Genomic DNA, 15,115 nt, shown 5'->3' with positions numbered 1-15,115 from the left:
CCGCGGACAAAGACCAGAAGAAGCGGGCGATGAGGGCCCAGCTCGCCTTCTACCGGCCTGCCTACAACGGTGAGGCATTGGCGAAGATTCAGCACGCCGTTGCCTCCAAGTTCAACGAGCACAGGGAGACCCTGATCCTCCCCGCGGGCGCCGACCACCAGGAAAACGACTTCCGGGTGTTCGGGCGCTTCCTCCTCACCGGGCTGGTGCCGCCGTTCTCCCTGTTCCTCCATGCGCTGATGGAGTCGTACCAGCTGCGGGTGGCGCAGCTCCACCCCACGTCGCTCTACCTCCTCGCCACCTTCCAGTTCCTCTGCGAAGCATTCGTCGGGGTGATGCCGTCGGTGGCACTATTCCGGCATTACTTCTACCCCCGGATCGACAACGCGAATGCAATATCGTCGGGGGTGGTGTTCCGCGCGCCGCGACCGGATGAAATCCGAGTTCATTGTCTGGTCGGAGAAGAAGATCGAGAAGGAATGGCGGGGCGACTGATGGGTCCGGGTAGAAGACCCCGAAGAGTTCATCCTCTCGCCCACCGAGCTGGCGCAACCCCACGGTAGCTGGCGGGACCGATACCACCGAGACGCCGATCTCCTCCCCATCGTGGAGCAGATCAAGGCTTTGCAGTTGGCAGGGCTCACCGATGTTGACGTGGCGCGCACCTTCATCACCCGGCGCGTCTCCAACTGCGCTCCCATCCAGCGTGGATGTACACGGGGCCCGGGGACAGGACACGCCTCCATTGCGAAGGCGTGGACCGGGAATCCCTCCAGGTGTGGGTGAAGGGGATCTCCGGCGAAGACTTTCCCGCTACGGGGTTCCCGCCGGGGGTCGTCTCCCTCCACGCTGGCGTTGTGGGGCTCAACGACATCGTCGCCTCCTTCCCGCCCTGCAACGAGTGGGGATTAATGGATGACACCCCCACTCGGACCCCGCGCGCTCCCCCACCGGCACATCGCGGGAAGCAGGTGCTTGAGGAGAGCGGGGGCGAGTCGGAGATAAGCGGGCCCTCCCTTCGGTCTTCAGACGATGAGGCGGGCCAGCCTGCCGCGTCCCAAACGGTCGTCGGTGCCCGCGGTGCCCCGGGACGTGGCAACCCCACGGGAACCCACGGCCCCGCCCGCTCGGGGGGTCTTCTGGGGATTCGCGCTCCGGGGCAATCCTCCGAAGGCTGATTCGTCGACAAGCGCCAGCAACAGGGGGAGGGACGACTCCCCGCCTGCCGCGCCGAGCAAGAAGGCGCGCGCGGACGCCGGCAGCGCTGCTGACCCGGCCGGCACAGGGGCTAGCGGCGCCGCCATCACTCCTACTGGCGACCCAGCCCCGACGAAGGTTGCGCCGGCAACAGGTACAACTCCTTCTTGCCTTCTGTCCTGCATCTCCAACTGTCAGTTAATCACGTAACCGTTCCTTCTCTTTCCGTAGGCGACACCCCGCCCGCAGTAAGCCACCCGGAGACCCCTGCCGGGACGGAGGAGGAGGTGGAGGCTCCCCCCGCAGGCCCAACGGCCCTGCAAGGTAACCATCCTGAGCCCCCTTGCCCACCTCCGAGCAACTTCTTTAGCTTCCCACTTTTCACACTTCTCGCTGCTGCAGGCCCAAGTGAACCCGCATCGGGGGTGGGTGCCATCGTGGTTGACCTCGACTCCGACGTCGAGGTCACAGGGGCGTCGGAGGAGCCGGAAGTGGCCCCCGCACCAAGCCCTGCTGCGCCGGCAGCAGTAACCACCGCCGCCACCGGGACGGTGCCCGGCGACGCGCCAGCGGTCACGGACGCTGTTGGCGCGGATCTTTCTGCCGCTCAGCAGGGGACAGCGGTGACCGCCGCCGCCATCGGGACGGCGCCCGGCGACACGCTAATGGCCATGGACGCTGCTGGCGCGGATCCTTCTGCCGCCCAGCAGGGGGCGGCACCTGCCGGGGGCGCGGCAACCTCACCAGCCCCGCAGTCCCCGGGCACGGGTGAGGGGGAGGTTGCCGTGGAGGAGCGACAGGACGCTCCGGCACAAGCGGGCAACCGCCCGCCTAGTTCTACGGTGGCAGCGTGGGCTTCGTCGTCATCGGCCGCCTCCTTCAACACTGACCTCGGCACCCTGGCCAGGGTGGCTTGGAATCCCATCACCTGGGATCCGAGCATCTTCGAGCGAGAGCACCAGTTCCTGGACGCCGTCAAGGACCAGCAACTAGCCTTCATCACCTCCTTCAACGAGGTGAGGGAGCATCATGCAATTGCTAAGAGCCAGCTTGGCGAGCTGCGGGAAGCCGTGGAGAAGGAGCGGCAAGAGCTCTTCCGGTTGCGGGAGGAGACGCGCCTCGCCAGAGAGGAGGCGCGCCTCGCCCGGGAAGCCTTGGAAGATGTCGACATACCGGTCGTCCCGGAAGCAGAGCTCTACCGGCGGCTGGAGGCTCAGCGCGCCGAGCTCCAGGGGGCTTTGGACTCGATGGTGGCGGCTCAAGCGGCAACCAAGAAGGAGCACGCCGAGGTGATCGCTGCCGCCCAGGCCCGTATCGATGAGAAGAGCGATCTGATCGCCAACTACCTCGGGGAGAACCAAGGCCTGCGCGTCAAGCTAGAGGTGCAGGTCAAGGCCACCGAAAGCACGGTAAGCGCGGCGGTCCGGCACGAGATCCAACTCAGCACCGTCAAGGACAGAGCGGCCCGGCTCGAGACCGAGCTGGCCACTGTCCGGGAGGAGCTCGCCAAAGCCGGCAAGGACAACGCGGTCAAGACCGCGGAGCTCGCGACGCAGGAGAGCCACCTCCGCATGGCCAAAAAGCTCAAGCTGAACCCCGATAAGTGCACCTTCGGTGTCAACTTCGGGCAGCTTCTGGGTTTCTTGGTTTCACACAGGGGGATACAGGCCAACCCAACCAAGATAGAAGCCATCGAGAAGATGGAGGCCCCTCGCAAGGTGAAAGATGTCCAGCGCCTCAACGGCTGTGTGGCCGCGCTGGGGCGTTTCATCTCCAGGCTGGGCGAGCGTGCCCTGCCTTTCTTCAGGGTAATGAAGAAGAAGGGTCCAGTCGACTGGACTCCCGAGGCCGAGGCGGCGTTCCAGGAACTGAAGCAATACCTGAGGTCGCCGCCCATCCTCATCACCCCCAAGCTGGGCGAGCCGCTGCTACTGTACCTAGCGGCGACTGACCAAGTGGTCAGCTCGGTGCTGGTTGCTGAGAGGGAGGAAGACGTCCCGGGGACGGGGGCTGAGCGGCCCCCGGTAACCGCCTCAGACCCGTGGACCACCCCCGAGTCGGCAACCTCGGCACCGCGGAAGCGGTTGATGCAGCGCCCGGTGTACTTCGTTAGTACGGTCTGCGCGACGCGCGGAGAAGGTACCCGCAAGTACAGAAGCTCCTTCTGGGGATTCTCCTTGCATCCCGCAAGCTGCGCCACTACTTCCAGGCGCACCGCGCCACGGTGGTGTCCGGGTTCTGCCTTGAGTGGGCCCTCACCAACCCTGAAGCCACCGGGAGGGTGGCCGAATGGAGGATGGAGTTGTCGTAGTTCGACCTCCACTTCGCCAACTCCAAAAGCATTAAGAGCACGGCCCTGGCGGACTTCATCGCGGAATGGACGTCCACGGGCGTAGAAGAAAGTGAACGGGAGACCAGCCTGCCCGGCAAGCTGGACGAGGACCACTGGGTCCTCTACTTCGACGGTGCGTTCAGTCTTCAGGGAGCAGGCGCTGGGGTCGTCATCGAGTCACCAACAGAGGACCAGTTGAGGTTCATCGTTCAACTCGACTTCGCTAACTCCACCAACAACACGGCGGAGTACGAGGGCCTGCTTGCCGGGTTGCGGGCGACGGTCGCCCTCGACATTAAGCGCCTGGTTGTTTGCGGCGATTCCCAGCTCGTGATCAACCAGGTGAACAAGGACTACGACTGCCCTCAAATGGCACCGTACGTGGAGGAGGTCCGCAAGCTAGAACGAAACTTCAAAGGTTTGCGCTTCGAGCACGTCAAGCGGAAGGATAACTTCGCTGCTGACGAGCTGGCCAAGATGGCAGCAGAGCACCAGAAGCCTTCGGCAGGGGTGTTCTGTCAGAAGCAAGTGGCTCCTTCAGTCGCCCCCCAGCCGGCTGCCGGGGACACCCCTCCGGCAACGAAGGAGCCCCTGCAGCAGCGGGGGTTTATGCCGCTGATATGGCGGCATGCGTTGGCAGGTAGATTCCCCCCTGGGCGGAAGAAATCGCCCGCTACTTGAAAGGGGAGGCTCTCCCGGAAGATGACGTTGCCGCGGAGCGTGTAGCGCGGCAAGCCAAGATGTACACTATGGTAGATGGGAACCTCTACCACAGGCGTGCGAACGGTGTCAAGCTCATCTGCGTGCCGCAGGAAGAAGGGTTCGCACTTTGGAAGACATACATCGAGGCACATGTTCACACCATGTGGCCTCCCGGGCTTTAGCCGGTAAGGCGTTTCGGCACGGTTTTTACTGGCCGATGCGGAGCGACTTGTGAAGACGTGCGAGGTGTGCCAGTTCCACTCAAAGAAGAGCAACCAACCGGCGCAGGCCCTGCATGTCATCCCGTCCTCATGGCCGTTCGCGGTCTGGGGGCTCGACATCGTCGGCAGGCTACCAAGGGCGGTCGGCGGTTACGAGTATTTGTTCGTGGCCATCGACAAGTTCTCCAAGTGGGTGGAGGTGGAACCAGTGCGGAAGGTGACCGCCCAGGCGGCCATCAAGTTCTTCAGAGGCATTGTGTGCCGGTGTGGTGTGCCTAACAGCATCATCACCGACAACGGCACACAGTTCACGAGCGCGGCGTTTCAAGCCTATTGCGAGGACATGGGCACTAAGCTGCGCTTCGCGTCCGTTGCTCACCCGAGGAGTAACGGACAGGCGGAGCGAGCCAACGCAGAGGTGCTGCGGGGGCTCAAGACGAGAACCTTTGACAAGCTCACAGGCCACGGGAAACACTGGGTCGAAGAACTCCAGCCCGTCTTGTGGTCCATCCGGACCACACCTAGTCAGGCAACGGGCGAAACTCCTTTCGCCCTTGTCTACGGGGCAGAAGCGGTGCTGCCCCTCGAGCTCAAGCACGGATCTCCCCGAGTACGCGCGTACGGCGACAGCAGCCAACACGAGCAAAGGGTCGACGATCTAAACTTCATCAAAGAGCTTCGATGCCGGGCTGCTATGCGAGCCGCGCGCTACCAGCAGGGACTCCGTCGTTATCACGACAGGCGAGTCCGTCCCCGGGGGCTCGAGAACGGAGACCTTGTCCTGGGTCGGATACAAGGAACGAAGGCCGGGAACAAGTTGACTCCGAAATGGGAGGGCCCCTTCCGGGTAGTGCAGGTGACCAGGCCGGGGGCTGTCCGCCTGGAAACCGAAGACGGCTTGCCGGTGCCCAATAGTTGGAATATTGAGCACTTGCGCAAGTTCTACCCGTGAAGCGGCGGAGCCCGACCCCCAGGTGATGCCGCCGATGCATACCTCTCGAACTAGTGTAGCCGGGCAACCCCCGTGTGTAATCCACTAGTTATTGCAGTTGCCGGGCAACCCCCTTGTGGACGTGCAGTTGCCGGGCTCCCCGCAACGTGCACCACGTAGTCATTGCGCCTGGGAAAGAAAATGCTCACATCCAAGTCTGGTATCGGCCCCTTTGTGCCCGGGGGCTGGGAGGCAGGAGGAGTTTTCTTTGTGTTGCTTTGTATATTTTCGTCAATTTTGAAATTTTTTGCAGCACCTCTAGCCTGGTAAGAATCTAACCTGCAGGAAAGATGGAGTCTTGTGCACTGTGGTGCCCGTGGGCTGCCCACGGGTCGCACCATCCACCGGTGCCTTGTGGTGCGGGATGACCGCAGCACAAGAGGCTCACCGCACTCCGAGGCTTCTGACTCGGGAGGGCGCCGCCACGTGTGCCACAGTTGCCTGGTGTGCATGACGGCGGAGATTGTACCGCGTTTCAAGGAGCAGGGGCTGCTGCGGAGACTCTATGGTAGTGCATGCCCTCCGTGCCTTGTGCCGATGGGTGCACTATCATAGAGACCCAGCCGCTTTCCCCTTGAGAGAGCCCTTTTTCGGGCGCGGGTCGTTGCGAGGACGCTGTGATGTCGCCGGTACCGGCGCTCGCCGCCCGTTCCGGCCCATCACCGCGTCCCTGCCACGGCCCTCGAGCAGTTTTGCTCCCGGGCAACAAGGGCTGTCACATCCCTTGGGACGAGCTCCCCAGAAAAACCAGGTCTCCCCGGTTGCGGGAGCTGTCGCCGGGAGGCTATAACTTCCTCACCACCCGTGCCCGCCATTCGGGGTGGGGCGCAGCTGGCGGCGAGGACGTTATAGCCGTCTTGCGGCTGCTCCCGGGGTGGAGTCCTCCTAAGCCAGGGTTCATCCCTGAAGGCGAGGGTTGCCGCGTGAGCGTGGTGGTAGCATCGTCGGCGGCGGTTGCCGCTGGCGGTGATCCTGCCTCCGTGCTCCTGCCGCATCCCTCAGGAACCGTTTCCCTTGAACAGGTACCCAAGGTGGGCTCCTACCAAGGCAGTGCCCCAGCTGCACTTTACCGTCGAGCGTCACGAGGCATTGGACTGAGCGGAAAAGCTAAGTGTCTGAACATGAATGCTGAATTCGCTAAAAACTGAACGAAATTGAGCACCGTCTCGTTGGGTGTGGCCCCAGATCCCGCACGTAGCCAGAGTGTTAAAGGGATGCTTGCGGGGGGAGTGCGCTCCCCGTGTGGCTTCGCGGGTCCGTCCCGGAGGGCCACGGCTTGGAGTAGTTACCCCGCAAGTAGAGTGACTCCCCGCTACCACTTGGCCCCAGGTCGGCACCGCGGGTCCGTCCCGGGTCCCTGGTCTGGTCAAGGGTGAGGCGTGCGCGAGTCCCCCGCAACACAAGGCGAAACACGCAAAGGCTAAAAGGGCCACCCCACTAGACAACACCGGGAACAACGAACATGTCATAAAACTTAATTGACTAAGAATTAGACGCTGCTTCGCCAAGTGTGGCCTCGGAACCCGCGCGTGGCCGGGGTGTGAGGAGGACGCTTGCGGGGGGAGTGCGCTCCCCGTGTGGCTTCCGGGTCCGTCCCGGGAGGGCATGGCTTGGAGTAGTTACCCCGCAAGTGCAGTGGCTCGCCGACTACCGCTTGAGCCCAGGTCGGCACTGCGGGTCTGTCCCGGGTCCCTGGTCTGGTCAAGGGTGGGACGTGCGAGTCCCCGGCAACACAAGGCACGAGAGGCAAAGGCTAAGGGAACTGCCCCGCGAGGCAGCCCCGGGAACAAGGAACAAAAATTGACCAAATTAAAAGGCTTGATTGACTGAGTACTGAACGATTACATGGACTAATCAAAAGATGATTGTTCAAACGGTGCAGGTAAAGCGAACAAAAGGAGATACATTGGGAGCAACGAGCTCGGCTGGGGGCTGCGGCAACTAGTTGTCGCCGTCTTCGGTCCGGGGGTCGGCTGGGAGATCAGGCTTCGGCTTCATCTGCATTCGCTCGACGACCTTGTCAATGAACTCGCGCACTGCTTGGGTGTGCGTGGACTCGTCCTTGCTGTCGGACCAAGCGTCCAGCAGGGACTCGACGGGAAACTCCGGGTCCCGGAGATGAATCCGCGGGAGGATTGTCCTGGCAACCTCCCAAGCGCAGTTGGCGACTTCGTTGGCGCCGTACTTGGCGATCCGGACGTCGAGCGCCCCAACCTTCCCCACTAAGTCGGAGAAGAAGGGGATCAGCATCGTGACATCCGTCCCGTCCACCTCCGCCGCCCGCAGCTCGTACTTGGGCAGCAGGTCGCGCAGCGACTGGGCGATCTTCAGCAGCTTCTCCGTCTCGATCTGCCGCTGCCCGATCAGCGTGCCGTGATGGAGTCGAGCGTCGTGCGCGGCCTTCTTAGCCTTGCTGAGGTGGCCCGCCAGTTTCTCGAGCTCTGCGGTCTTGGCCGCATTGTCCTCGCCGGCCTTGGTGAGCTCCTCCCGGACGACGGCCAGCTCAGTCTCAAGCCTAGCCGCCCTGTCCTTGGCGGAGTTGAGCTCGGCCTCGTGCCGAGCCGCCGCTCTCGCCGCGTCCTCGGTGGCCTTGACCTGCACCTTCAGCATGACGCGGAGGCCTTGGATTTCGCCGCAGTAGTTGGCGATCAGGACACTCTTTTCATCCAGCCGGGCCTGGGCCGCCGTGACCACCTCGGCGTGTTCCTTCCTGGTCGCCTCAAGGGTGACTGACATCGAGTCGAGCTTCCCTTTAAGCTCCACGCGCTGGGCCTCCAGTTGTCGATGGAGCTCGGTCTCCGGGACCACCGGCTCCCGGGCGTCCTCCAGGGCTTGCCAGGCCAGCCGCGCCTCCTCTTCCGCGAGGCGCGTTTCCTCGCGCAGCCGGGACAGTTCGCACCGTTCTCTCTCCACGGCCTCCCGCACCTCGCCGAGTTGATTTTTGGCAGCGGTGTGGTGCTCCCTCACCTCGTTGAAGGAGCTGACGAAGGCCAATTGCTGGTCCCTAACGGCGTCCAGGAACCGGTGCCCCCGCTCGAAGATGCTCGGATCCCAGGTAAGGGGGTTCCAAGCGACCCCGGCGAGGGTGCCGAGGTCAGTACCGGGGAGAGCTGCCGAGGACGGTGAAGCCCCTGCTGCCGATGCGAGGCTGTGCGTGGGGTCGGCAGCCTGCTCCCGGGGGTCTTGCTGTCCTTCCCCAGCAACTTCCCCTGCGCCTGCGCCTAGGGACCCGGGGTTGGAGGAGCTTCCCTGCTCCCGGCGGGGGCTGTCCCCTGCTGGGCGACGAGAGAGCCCGCATCGGCCGTGCCTGCAGCTACGGGCGTGTTGCCGGATGCAGTCACGACGGCGGCGATGTCCACCGCTGCCGCTGTGTCCGCCGCAGTGGGACTGGACGTGAGAGCCGGTTCCGGCTCCACCTCCGCCCCCACAGTCTCGACGACCGGGTCAAGATCGACCGCGGCATCGCCCGTTCCGGACATGGGCGCACTTGTGTCTGCAATGACGAAAAGCATGAGGACCAGCGAGGGGTGGCGCTATTGAAGACATGCAAGGGTGACCAGCGTGGTTACCTTGCGCGGCTGCCGGGCTTGCCGGGGGAACCTCCCCTGCCTCGCCTGCGCCTGCGGGAGCGTCCAAGAGGCTTGCCGCGGGCGAGCTGCCGCTCACTGCAGAGAAAAGGTATGTTCATGAGTTTGGCTAACAGGAATTGCATTTGCAGAGGAGCGACGAGGACATCCGGCTACCGGCCCTTCCTCCGTGGGGCCTGGGTCGCCAAGGGGCGCGCTCGTGTCGCTGCCGACCCCTGCAGCGGTGGAGTCGGCGGCACCGCTGGCATCGGTGCGCGCCTTCTTGCTTGGTGTACTGGGCGGGGAATTGCTTCTCGCCCTCTTGCTGGTACCCGCCGGCGAGGAGGATTTCGGGGGGTTATGCCGGAGCGCGAAGCCCCGGAAGACCCCCCGAGCAGGTGGTGCCGTGGGCGCCCGCGGAGTCGTCGTGAACCCGAGAGCTCCGGGTGTCGACGGCGAGGCCGCCAAGACGCCGGAAGCAGAACTCGTGGAGGCCCCCGCTACCGGGGCGAAGGCCGTTGCCGGGGCACCGGCGACCCCTGCAGGCGCCGGCGCTGACGGAGTACAGGCAGGCGCCCCGGGACCGGCTGTCGCCACGGTGCTGGCGGCTGTCGTTGAGGCGAAGGCCGCCGCCGAGACACCCGCGGCCCCTGTTGCCGCGGATGCCGTCGAGGTGCCAACGGGCGCCCCTGAAGCGGCCGCCGCCGCATGGTTGGTGGCCGCTGCCAGGGCGGACGTCGCCGTTGAGGAGATGGCTGCGGCCGCCGCGAATGTCCTCGATCTCCTCACGATCAAGGGCGTGCTGTCGCTGCTTTCGTCGTCGTCATCCATGGCGACGACCTCCGGGGACGCAGCCGCCTGGCCCGCCTGGTCTTCCAGCGACTGGAGGGAGGGCCAGCTGGGCTCGGATCCACCCCCGCTCTCCTCGAGCACCAGCTTCTCGCGGGATGCTTGCGGGGGAGCGTGCGGGACCTGGGTGGGGGTGTTGTCCATCAACCCCCACTCGTTACAGGGCGGGAAGGCGCCGACGATGTCGCCGAGCGCCTTGACGCCGGCGTGAAGAGAGGAAACCCCCGGCGGGAACTCCGTTGATTGGAAGATCTCGCCGAAGATCCCCCTCACCCATGTCATGAGAGTCGCCAAATCCACGCCGTCCTCCTGGAGGCGTGTCCTGTCCCCGGGACCCGTGTACATCCACGCGGGCCGGGAGCGTAGCTGCAGCGGGGTTATCCGCCGATGGACGAAGGTGCGTGCCACGTCCACATCGGTGAGCCCCGCTAGCCGCAGCACCTTGATCTTCTCCATGATGGGGAGGAGGTCGGCGTCGCGGTGGTACCTATCATGCCAGCCGTTCTGGGGTTGCGGCAGCTCCGTCGGCGGCTGGATGAACTCCTGGGGGTCCTCCACTCGGACGGCATCACCCCCACGAACGCCTCTAGAGGAACTGGAAGGTGGCGAGGAGGAACAGCGAGGTGGGGTGGAGCTGCGCCACCCGCAGCTGGTAGGACTCCATCAGTGCGTGGAGGAATAGAGAGAAGGGCGGCACCATGCCGCAGAGGAGGAAGCACGCGAACACCCGGAAGTCGTTGTCCTGGTGTTCGGCGCCCGCCGGGAAGATCCGCGTCTCCCCGTGCTCATTGAAGCGGGAAGCGACGGCATGCCGGAGCTTCCCCAGCGCCTCACCGTTATAGCTGGGGTGGAAGAAGGCGACTGTGGCGTGCATCTCTCGCCTCTTCTGGTCCTTGGCGGCGGCCGCCTTGATTGCCGCCTCGGTCTTGCTCGTCGCAGCCCTCTTCGAGACCTGGACCTCCTGCCCTTTTCTGGTGGTGGGGGGCGCCATGGAAAGCGAGGGCGGAAGCTAGCAGGAGCGCAGGGATGTGAGATGCGGAAGGAGATGGAGGCAAAGGCGATGGGGGCAGGGATGTGAGACCCAGACAAGCAGGACGTAGGGTTTTACACCTCCGTGTGGCCCGAACTTGGGTAAAAAACGTGTGTGTGTTTGTTCTTGGATTAGCGCGCACTTTCTAGCACCTCGCTTCGCCGGCCCCGCCGGGCCTCATCGGCCGTGCCGGCGATCGTCGGGGCTCTGCCCCGATGCCCCTACCGAACCTAAAGGGGGCCGTGACCGCACACCGCCGGTGTCGGAGCACCGTGCGACGACAGCGGGGGGAGGGTTTGCCACCGCGCGCGACGGATCAGCGCAGCACCCGTGGCACCCCACCCCTTGAAGCGCGGTACGGTCTCGCCACCCCCGCACGCCAACTTGCTGTGGCACACGCGGCGGCTTCCTCCTGAGTCCAGGGCCTCGGAGAGCGGCGAGTCTCTCGTGGTGCGGTCGCTCCACACCACAAGGCACCCCGGCCCGTGGACGGTCCACGAGCATTGCAGTGTGCAAGATTCCACCTTTGCGCTGCACGTTAGATTCTTACTGAACCCGAGGTGCTGCAAATTTTTTCGAAATTAACGAAAACAGATAGCAGTATGGATAATCTCCTGCCTCCCAGCCCCCGAGCACGGAAGGGTCGATACCAAACTTGGATGTGAGCACTTTATTTCCCAGACGCAGCGACTGCGTGGTGCACGTTGCGGGGAGCCCGACAACTGCACGTCCCGTGATGCACGTTGCGGGAAGCCCGGCAACTGCATGTTCCGTGCCGGAGCGATCCGGCAACGAGTCTTACGCTTTTGAGGCTCCGGTAGCCCCCTGCTCACAACCGAGCATGGAAAGACACTTCTGTGCACCTAAAGCAGGTGACAGAAAAGGGAGGAACATGCAAATAAACGAGGCAATCTTAAAATTCAGGAAAAAGCACTTATCTTTATCCACAATAACTAGTGGTTTACACACGGGGGTTGTCCGGCTACACTAGCTCGAGAGGTATGCATCAGCGTCATCACCTGAGGGCCGGGCTCCGCCGCTTCACGGGTAGAACTTGCGCAAGTGTGATATTCCAGCTATTTTGCACCGGCAAGCCATCTTCGGTTTCCAGCCGAACGGCCCCTGGTCTGGTCACCTGTACTACCCGGAAAGGCCCCTTCCATTTCAGAGTCAACTTGTTCCCGGCCTTCGTTCCTTGTATCCGGCGCAGGACAAGGTCTCCCTTCTCAAGCCCCCGGGGGCGGAACCGTCTGTCGTGATAACGACAGAGTCCTTGCTGGTAGCGCGCGGCTCGCACAGCAGCCCGGCATCGAAGCTCTTCGATGAAGTTCAGATCATAAACCCTTTGCTCGTGTTGGCTGGAGTTGCCGTACGCGCGTACTCGGGGAGATCCGTGCTTGAACTTGAGGGGCAGCACCGCTTCTGCCCCGTAGACAAGGGCGAAAGGGGTTTCGCCTGTTGCCCGACTAGGTGTGGTCCTGATTGACCACAGCACAGGCTAGAGTTTTTCGACCCAGTTTCTCCCGTGGCCTTTGAGCTTGTCAAAGGTTCTCGTCTTGAGCCCCCGCAGCACTTCCGCGTTAGCTCGCTCGGCCTGCCCGTTACTCCTTGGGTGAGCAACGGACGCGAAGTGTATCTTGGTGCCCATGCCCTCACAGTAGGCTTGGAACACCGCGCTCATGAATTGCGTGCCGTTGTCGGTGATGATGCCGTTAGGCACACCAAACCGGCACACAATGTTCTTGAAGAACTTGATGGCCGCCTGGGCGGTCACCTTTCGCACTGGTTCCACTTCCACCCACTTGGAGAACTTGTCGATGGCTACGAGCAAGTACTCGTAGCTGCCAACTGCTCTCGGCAGCTTGCCGATTATGTCCAGCCCCCAGACCGCGAACGGCCACGAGGACGGGATGACATGCAGGGCCTGCGCCGGCTGGTTGCTCTTCTTCGAATGGAACTGGCACGCTTCGCATGTCTTCACCGGCTGCTCCACATCGGCCAGGGCCTTGGGCCAGTAAAAACCGTGCCCAAACCCCTTGTCGGCCAACGCCCGGGAGGCCACATGGTGGGAGCATGTGCCTCGATGTATCTCCTCCAACAGCGCGCGTCCTTCGTCTTGCGGCACGCAGATGAGCTTGACTCCATTTGCACGCCTGTGGTAGAGGTTCCCGTCCACCACGGTGTACATTTTGGCTTGCCGCGCCACTCGCTCCGCGGCGACGTCGTCTTTCCGGAGAGCCTCCCCCTTCAAGTAGCGGACGATTTCCACCGCCCAGGGAGGGGTCTCTCTGCCAACGCATGCCGCTATGTCAGCGACATGGACCCCTGCTGTTGCGGGGTTTCCTTCGGTTGCCGGAGGGGCTTTCCCGGCAACCGGCTTGGGGGCGACTGAAGGAGCCGCATGCTTGTGGCAGAACACCCCCGCCGGGGGCTTCCGGCGCTCTGCTGCCATCTTGGACAGCTCGTCAACCGCGAAGTTGTCCTTCCGCTTGACGTGCTCGAATCGCAAACCCTTGAACTTGCGTTCTACCTTGCGGACTTCCTCCACGTACGGTGCCATCTGCAGGCAGTCGTAGTCCTTGTTAACCTGGTTGATCACGAGCTGGGAGTTCCCGCGACGACCAGGCGCTTGATGTCGAGGGCGATTGCTGCCCGCAACCCGGTGAGCAAACCCTTGTACTCCACCGTGTTGTTGGTGGAGTTCGGGAAATCGAGTTGGACAGCGAACCTCAGCTGGTCCCCCATCGGTGACTCGATGACGACCACGGCGCCAGCTCCCTGGAGACTGAATGCGCCGTCGAAGTAGAGGATCCAGTGGCCTTCGTCCAGCCCGCCGGACAGGCTGGTCTCCGGCTCCTCCTCCTCTACACTCGTCGACGTCCACTCGGCGACGAAGTCCGCCAGGGCCGCACTCTTGATGCTCTTGGAGTTGGTGAAGTGCAGATCGAACTCGGACAGCTCCATCCTCCACTCGGCCACCCTTCCGGTGGCTTCACGGTTGGTGAGGGCTCGCTCGAGGCAGAACCCCGACACCACCGTGACGCGGTGCGCCGGGAAGTAGTGGCGCAGCTTCCGGGACGCGAGCAGAATCCCCAGAAGGAGCTTCTGCACCTGCGGGTACCTCGTACGGGCGTCGCGCAGCACCGTGCTGACGAAGTACACTGGGTGCTGCACGAGCCGCTTGCGCGGTGCTGAAGTTGCCGGCTCGGGGGTGGTCCCCGGGCCCGAGGCGGTTGCGGGGGGCCGTTCAACCCCCTGCCCCGCAGTCTCAGTCCCCGGAACGTCTTCCTCCCTCTCAGCCACCAGCACCGAGCTGACCACCTGGACAGTCGCTGCTAGGTAGAGTAGCAGCGGCTCGCCTAGCTTTGGGGCAACGAGGACGGGCGGTGACTTCAGGTACTGTTTCAGATCCTGGAATGCCGCCTCGGCCTCAGGGGTCCATTCTATTGGGCCCTTCTTCTTCATCACCTCGAAGAAAGTTAGAGCGCGTTCGCCCAGCCTTGAGATGAAGCGGCCCAGCGCGGCAACGCAACCGTTGAGGCGCTGGACATCCTTCACCTTGCGGGAGCCTCCATCTTCTCGATAGCTTCTACCTTCTGTGGGTTGGCTTGTATCCCCCTGTGCGAAACCAAGAAACCCAGAAGCTGGCCCGAGTCTACACCAAAGGTGCACTTCTTAGGGTTCAGCTTGAGTTTGATTCTGCGGAGGTTATCAAACGTTTCCCGCAGGTCATCAATCAGCGAGTCCCCGCGCTTCGATTTGATGACGATGTCGTCCATGTAGGCCTCCACGTTCCGGCCTAACTGGGGTCCCAAACATTCGCGCAACGCGCGCTGGCATGTTGAGCCCGCGTTCTTCAACCCGAAAGGCATGCACGTGTAACAGTAGCAGCCAACCGGTGTGATGAACGCCGTTTTCTCCTCGTCTTCGACCACCATCTTAATTTGATGGTAGCCGGAAAAAGCATCTAGGAAGCTCAGCAAGTCACAGCCAGCGGTGGAATCAACTATTTGATCGATACGGGGTACAGGGAAAGGATCCTTGGGACATGCACGGTTTAGATCAGTAAAATCTACACACATGCGAAGCTTATTCCCCGCCTTGGGCACTACTATAGGGTTAGCTAAACAAGTGGGGTACAGAACTTCCCTGATAGCCTCGGCAGCCTTGAGCTTGTCCACCTCTTACTTGATGAAATCTTTGCGCTCTTGCGCTTGCCGTCGAATC

The 15,115-nt window shown here is 63.0% G+C and overlaps 1 protein-coding gene across 1 annotated transcript; it reads left to right on the top strand.

The window, feature by feature from the left end:
- Positions 1-1,032: 1,032 nt before the first annotated feature.
- LOC104582412 (predicted GPI-anchored protein 58) lies at positions 1,033-7,388 on the top strand. Its single transcript, XM_010231936.1, has 5 exons — positions 1,033-1,351; positions 1,429-1,521; positions 1,600-1,881; positions 2,389-2,606; positions 7,326-7,388. The coding sequence occupies exons 1-5, from the start codon at positions 1,033-1,035 to the stop codon at positions 7,386-7,388; spliced, it is 975 nt and encodes a 324-aa protein (XP_010230238.1).
- Positions 7,389-15,115: the final 7,727 nt, after the last annotated feature.

Source organism: Brachypodium distachyon, chromosome 1 (genome assembly GCF_000005505.3).
Source record: "Brachypodium distachyon strain Bd21 chromosome 1, Brachypodium_distachyon_v3.0, whole genome shotgun sequence".
Lineage (NCBI taxonomy): Eukaryota > Viridiplantae > Streptophyta > Magnoliopsida > Poales > Poaceae > Brachypodium > Brachypodium distachyon.
This window is presented reverse-complemented; position numbering and strand designations above follow the sequence as displayed.